This window comes from Octopus sinensis, linkage group LG30 (assembly GCF_006345805.1).
Source record: "Octopus sinensis linkage group LG30, ASM634580v1, whole genome shotgun sequence".
Taxonomy (NCBI): domain Eukaryota; kingdom Metazoa; phylum Mollusca; class Cephalopoda; order Octopoda; family Octopodidae; genus Octopus; species Octopus sinensis.
The window spans coordinates 11,938,079-11,945,578 of record NC_043026.1 but is presented as its reverse complement, the minus strand read 5'-3'; the positions used below and the strand labels follow the sequence as shown (position 1 = coordinate 11,945,578).

Here is a 7,500-nt window from a genome sequence, read left to right as displayed (position 1 = left end):
CTCTCAGCTTGAAAAAATGTTTCCTAAAGTCATGGGAGCTGTGCTGTTTTCTGACTTTGTAAACATGTCCACGGGTGTTAGACAGGTGGAGTTTGAAAAGGTGCTCAGAGTTATTGTTAGTAAGATGGTTGATAATTTTATGGGTGTCTGCCAAGTCAGCTGCCAGACGTCGGAGTTTCAATGTATCCATGCCCAGAGAAGTAAGGCGTTCAGAATATGGCAAATGCCTGATGGAGGGTATTCTTTTGGTTGCTCATCGCTGAACAGCTTCCAGACGATTGATATCCTGGGCAAGAGAGGGGTTCCAGACCGGTGATGCAAATCCCTTATCTAAGAAACTACATAGTTAAACACCTACTCTCTGATATTCAAAGGTGCAGGCATGGTTATGCAGATAGAAAAACTTTCTTCCTAAGCATGTGGCTTCAGGTTCAGTCTCAGAGTGCAACGCCTAGGGAATCTACTTTAGCCCTAGGCTAACCAGAGCCTCATGTGTGAATTTGGGAGATGGAAACTGAGAGAAACCTATCACATACAGATTTCACAGATTCCACAGTGAAACTGTGTCTTTCCTATTTGTAAATATCTTGTATAAATACAGACACGTCAACTGTGGAGTGGTTGATGTAGAAACCATGCCAGAACAGTCAATAGGTACTGGTCAGGACCCTGGCCTTATCAGTTCTGGTCAAATTATCCAACACATACCAGCATGGAAAATGGATGTAAAATGATGATGACATCATCATCATCATGTAGCGTCTGCTTTCCATGCTAGCATGGGTTGGACGGTTCAACTGGGGTCTGTGAAGCTGGAAGGCTTCGTCAGGCCCAGTCAGATCTGGCAGTGTTTCTATGGCTGGATGCCCTTCCTAATGCCAACCACTCCGTGAGTGTAGTGGGTGCTTTTTATGTGCCACCCGCACAGGTGCCAGACAGAGGTGGCAAACGGCCACGAACGGATGGTGCTTTTACGTGTCACCGGCACGGGGGCCAGGCGAGGCTGGCAACAGACACGAACGGATGGTGCTTTTACGTGCCACCGACACGGGGGCCAGACAGAGCTGGCAAACGGCCACAAACGGATGGTGCTTTTACGTGTCACCGGCACGGGGGCCAGGCGAGGCTGGCAACAGACACGAACGGATGGTGCTTTTACGTGCCACCGACACGGGGGCCAGACAGAGCTGGCAAACGGCCACAAACGGATGGTGCTTTTACGTGTCACCGGCACGGGGGCCAGGCGAGGCTGGCAACGGACACGAACGGATGGTGCTTTTACGTCCCACCGACACGGGGGCCAGACAGAGCTGGCAAAATAAGAATTATTCCTGTGATGGAACATAAAAAGCAGAATATAAACAAGGCATCATAAATTGTATATAAGGTAACATACACATATTGTATTACGTTATAACAGAATATGTTTTCAATAGTTTCTATATTTATTTGGGACAATGACTGCATAGTGTTATCTGATTTATTAGAATACAAATCTAGAAACTATTCAGCACCTCCTCGGGTCAGTTCTCTTTGATTTAATTGACAAAAATTCAATGGATATATATATATATATATATATATATATATATATATATATATATATATATATGTAGGTCCCGGGTTGAGTCGGGGTTAACTACAGTAAATAAGGTACTCAATACATAGCAGAGTAAATTAATTTATTTTATAGAAGGAGCTTCTACAGGACTAGAACTGTTTCATTCAAATGAAATCATCAGGAAGTTATATATATATATATATAACGGGAAGCTTTACGAAAATAAACAAAAGACGAAGGCAGGTGGAGTACAAACAAACAAATGTATTAGTATAGCGCTCAGGAATAGAAATAAAACAAGTCTTTTATGTTTCGAGCCTACGCTCTTCAACAGAAAGATAAACAGAAAAGAAACACGGAGAGAAAAAAAATGCGTGCAGGAGCTAACAATTCAACACGGTGGTCTGATTTCGGCCAGAAGTCAGAGATCAGACGTTATATATATATATATATATATATATAAAGCACCCACTACACTCTCAGAGTGGTTGGCATTAGGAAGGGCATCCAGCTGTAGAAACACTGCCAGATAAGATTGGGTCCTGGTGCAGCCATCTGGTTCGCCAGACCTCAGTCAAATCGTCCAACCCATGCTAGCATGGAAATCTGACGTTAAACGATGATGATGACGATGATGATGATGAAATCTGTTATTTCCTCACAAGACCAAATACATTGATAGTATCTTTTCTTGTTGTATCCAGGGAGAGTATTTATGCTAATATCATTAAAACATGCACTGATTCGATTCCACTCCTTTAGTATATTGACATAGTGACTCTCCCTAGACACAACTAAATTTGTTTCAACACACCAATTCACATAAAGAAGCCAGCAAACGAGACACAAAAACAAAGTATCACTTCTACCTTCTGGAATATATATGAGTTTTCGGAACAAATGCTTTTATTTAGAATATTACTGATTCAGTATGTCATAAATGCAGATATAGTTGTGGTTGGGAGGTTGATATCATGCAGAGTTATATCTTCTTTTCTATGTGAAAATATTTACAGTTAAATACCATACTTTTTATCGAATGAGTTGATATTGTTTTCCATATACACATATATACAAGTTTAGTGAGATGAGATTTCAAGACAATGATTCATTGCATATATCACATTAGTTTTTCTCTTCTGTATAAATACATTTATGACAAAATGATCTGATATCAAGTATCATTTAACATAGATAGCATAGCGATATGGTTTCTCTACTGTACAAAAATATCAGTGGTTAGTTAACTTACTACAAAAATTATTCACCAGTTATTGTTGTGATATGGCTTTTATTGTCTCCGGAACAAATTCCTCTATGCTTAGATAAAAGTCTTCTTTCAGAGAAGGATTTACCACAGTTATCACAGTTATATGGTTTCACACCTGTGTGAATACGCCTGTGTTTGTTTATATCACTACTCGTGAAGAATGATTTGCCACAGATATTACAGTTATACGGTTTTTCTCCTGTATGAAAACGGTTGTGAATAGTTAAGCTACTCCTTGCAGAAAATGATTTACCACAAATATCGCAGTGATACGGCTTCTCTCCTGTATGAATGTGCTTGTGTTTAGTCACATCACTGCTTTGAGAGAACGATTTACCACAGATGCCACAGTGATATGGTTTCTCTCCAGTATGGATATACCTGTGAATAGTTAAGTGACTTGTCTGAGTGAACGATTTATCACAGATGTCGCAGCGATATGGCTTTTCTCCCGTATGAATACGTTTGTGAGTAGTTAAATGACCTGTTTGAGAAAACGAGATGCCACAGATATCACAATGATACGGCCTTTCCCCGGTATGAATACGTACGTGTTTAGTTAAGTAGCGTGCAGCAGCAAACGATTTACCACAGATGTCACAGCGATGGGGCCGCTCGCCAGTATGAATACACGTGTTGTGTATAGTTAATTGACTTGTCTGAGAGAAGGATTTACCACAGATATTACAGTAACATGGTTTATCTCCTGTATGAATGTACTTATGAGTGGTTAGGTCACTTCTTCGAGAGAATGATATTCCACAGATATCACAGTGATATTGTGATTTTCCTGTATGTATGTATTTATGTACGGTTAAATTACTTCTTGCTGAGAATGATTTACCACAGATATCACAGTGATATGGTTTCTCTCCTGTGTGAACATGCTTATGTACAGCTAAGAGGTAATTTTGAGAGAATGATTTACCACAGATATCACATTGGTGTGGTTTCTCTCCTGTGTGAATATGTTTATGTACAACTAAGTGGTCATTTCGAGAGAATGATTTACCACAGATATCACAGTGATATGGTTTCTCTCCAGTATGAATATGCTTGTGTTTATTTAAGACACTTCCTTCAATGAATGATTTACCACAGATATCACACTGGTATGGCTTCTCCCCTGTATGGATGCGTTTGTGAGTGGTCAAGTGAACTCTTTGAAAGAATGATTTACTGCAGACATCACAGTGATATGGTTTCTCTCCTGTATGAATGCGTTTGTGTTTAGCTAAGTTGCCCCCTTCAGAGAACGACTTACTGCAGACATTGCAGTGATAAGGCTTCTCTCCTGTATGAATGTATTTGTGCTTTTTCATTTTACTTCCTTGAGAGAATGTTTTACCACAGATATCACAGTGATATGGTTTTTCTCCCGTATGAGTACGTTTATGAATAGTCAGACTGTGTCTGGCAGAAAAAGTTTTACTACAGATATTACAATGATATGGTTTTTCTCCCGTATGACTTCGTCTGTGAGTAACGAGTCTACCTTTCCGAGAGAACGATTTTTCACACATATCACAGTCATATGATGTTTTACGTTTTTCTTCTTTTTCATCGTCAGAAAAATCAACCCATGTTGACTGCGTTTTAAATTCAGTCTCATTTTCATATAATTCAATTTCCATTGTTTAACCCTTTCGTTACTGTATTTATTTTGAGATGCTCTGTGCTTCTTTCAATTGCTTTAAATATAACAAAGAATTTAGTAAAATAACTTAGTTATCATTTAGCTAGTGTTAGGAACATAAAATGTGACTAAGGTTTGGTGGTAGATTTTAATTCCTAACTTATGAAAACACAACATTTGTACTCAGAGCCAGAGCCGGTTTCAGCAGGGTTGGTAACAAAAGGGTTAACTTTCTCACCAAAATACACACATGTTTTTCTTTTGGTTCATATATTTTATTTCTGATGTTTCTATTGCTATCTTCTTGAATATCTGAAGATGTTGTCATATAATTAGAATTACAAAAAAACCATCATCCTGTAAAGACTGTAGAAGTAATTCAGCCGTATAAACTGGGTCCTGTACGTTCTCTGTAAGTCTTCAAAAGATGGTAATGGTGTCCATGCATATGGTTCTTATGCTAATGTCATCTGAAACAAGAAAAAAACAGAAAGAAATGTAGAGAATACTTAAAAATATAACAGATTCATTAGTGCAAACTTTACTACATTTCAAAATTAATAACAATTGCAGCGTGGAAGGTGTTTGTAAGCCATTTAAGAAACACACAAAAGCCGTTCGATTCACTTAACATTTAAGTTTAATTTGTCAAAAAATATTTTAACAGATTCATTAGTGCAAACTTTACTACTTTCAAAATATTAATACAATTGCAGCGTGGAAGGTGTTTGTAAGCCATTTAAGAAACACACAAAAGCCGTTCGATTCACTTCAACATTTTAAGTTTAATTTGTCAAAATTTTTTTCGTCGCTTTAAGACCGCGACCTGTTCACTGACAAAATCTATGCTGAATAAGGTTTATATATATATATATATATAACAATTGCAGCATGGAAGGTGTTTGTAAGCCATTTAAGAAACACACAAGCCGTTTCGATTCACTTCAACATTTAAGTTTAATTTGCCAAAATATTTCGTCGCTTTAAGACCGTGACCCTCTTCACTCACTGACCAAAAATCCGTGCTGCATCTGAGAAAGTAAAGAGATTTTTTCAGTGAAAGTCGCCGGTCGGCGGTCTTAAAGCGACGAAAATATTTTGACAAATTAAACATCAGGAAACATTTTTTCACGCTAAGAGTTTGCTGAAGCATGGAACAAACTGCCGGCATCAGTTGTTAGTTGTCGGAGCACTGCATCCTTCAAAACTTCCATGCTTCCTGAGATTCGCCAACACTACACCTGATTTTCTCCCCTCCATACACACAAGCAAGCATGTATCTGACTCATACACTGTTCACTTTCCAGACATTTGTACATTACTGCATGTGCTTTATATGCACTTTCTGACAAGTTGTGGTGCACCTGAGCACTGTATACAATAATGAAATTATTATTATTATTATTATTAAATGATCAAGTGAATTGAACGGCTTTTGTGTGTTTCTTAAATGGCTTACAAACACCTTCCACGCTGCAATTGTTTTCGTTTCAGCACACGATCTCAGATCAAACCACTTGCTATGCAAGTACATCTCCAAAATTAATAAACTGTAGATAAATCCATTTATTCAGATTTTACTTTTTCGAGACTTCTGGCAATTTGCTGTGTTTGAGAACAAATGTCAAGCTAAGCGAAATGGTAGTTGTGACTAGTGCTGGTGATACGTGAAAGGTGTCTATGTCAGTGACATGTACAAAGCACCTGTGCTGCAGTCATGTACAGACACCTATGCTGGTGACATGCACAAGGCACCAGTGTTGGTGACTCGTACAAGGTACCTTTGCTGGTTACACATACAAGGTACCTATGCTGGTGACTCATACAAGGTACCTTTGCTGGTTACACATAAAAGGCACCCATGCTGGTGACACATACAAGGTACCTATGCTGGTGACTCATACAAGGTACCTTTGCTGGTGACTCAACTTGTGCTGGTGACACATACAAGGTACCTATGCTGGTGACTCATACAAGGCCCCCATGCTGGTGCCACACAGAAGACACCCTTGCTGGTGGCACGTATAAGGGGCATGCTGGCAACATGTAAAAGACCCCAGTACATTGTGGAGTGGTTGGCGTTAGGAAGGGCATCCAGTTGTAGAAACCAAGCTGAAATAGACATGGAGCATGAATGTAGCTCCCCAGTTTATCAGTTCCAATCAAACTGTTCCCAAAAGCTATGAAGAAACAAAGCCGTCTCGTGTGAATTTTCCGAAACTCTTCACCTCACCCTCGGAAAAATATCCTTTTCAACACAGATTCCGATATAATCGAGATATACAATATTTGAAGCGTATTTGTAGAAAAATTTCATTGGAAAATATCCATTTTCCTGAAAGTTATGCGGAATGAAAGTAATTTGTGAGTATAGGGCGCAGGAGTGGCTTTGTGGTAAGTAGCTTGCTAACCAACCACATGGTTCCGGGTTCAGTCCCACTGTGTGGCATCTTGGGCAAGTGTCTTCTGCTATAGCCCCGGGCCGACCAATGCCTTGTGAGTGGATTTGGTAGACGGAAACTGAAAAGAAGCCTGTCGTATATATGTACATATATGTATGTATGTGTGTGTGTTTGTGTGTCTGTCTTTGTTCCCCTAGCATTGCTTGACAACTGATGCTGATGTGTTTACGTCCCCATCACTTAGCGGTTCGGCAAAAGAGACCGATAGAATAAGTACTGGGCTTATAAGTCCCGGGGTCGATTTGCTCGACTAAAGGCGGTGCTCCAGCATGGCCGCAGTCAAATGACTGAAACAAGTAAAAGAGTATAGGGGCACACCCACGTGGAAGTATACCCAATCATGTATATGACGTTTATAAAAACCATATATTAGTGTTCAATACGTATTATATGTTGGTACTTCTTAAAAAGAGTGATTCATGATTTTTAATGATGTTTTCAAAAATGCTGATTATGAAATTACAATTTTCTTTTATACAAAGAATAAGATGTTAGGAGCAGGTCCATCTAATTCCTGTAGCTTTCGGAAATCATTTTTATAAGTATGTTATCTAACGCATTATCCCTTTTA

The 7,500-nt window shown here is 39.0% G+C and overlaps 2 protein-coding genes across 4 annotated transcripts in view; one reads left to right on the top strand and one right to left on the bottom strand.

Moving 5' to 3' along the window:
* Positions 1–2,427: 2,427 nt before the first annotated feature.
* Positions 2,428–7,500, bottom strand: part of LOC118768609 (zinc finger protein 271-like) — a 6,326-nt gene continuing 1,253 nt past the window's right edge. Inside the window, exons 2-4 of one of the 3 annotated variants that reach the window (XM_036515410.1) lie at positions 4,698–4,937; positions 3,487–4,473; positions 2,428–3,315 (exon numbers count right to left, since the gene is read on the bottom strand). In XM_036515410.1, coding sequence (XP_036371303.1) covers positions 2,822–3,315; positions 3,487–4,465 — 1,473 coding nt within the window. In that variant the 5' untranslated portion in view covers positions 4,466–4,473; positions 4,698–4,937 and the 3' untranslated portion in view covers positions 2,428–2,821. Of the gene's footprint in view, positions 4,474–4,697; positions 4,938–7,500 lie in introns of all 3 variants that reach the window. The other 2 variants (XM_036515411.1, XM_036515409.1) reach the window with 2 other exon arrangements.
* The window catches only part of LOC118768615 (zinc finger protein 239-like), a 6,136-nt gene continuing 6,039 nt past the window's right edge, over positions 7,404–7,500 (top strand). Inside the window, exon 1 of the mRNA XM_036515437.1 lies at positions 7,404–7,471. The gene's annotated coding sequence lies outside the window, so the exon portion shown is untranslated. The remainder of the gene's footprint in view (positions 7,472–7,500) is intronic.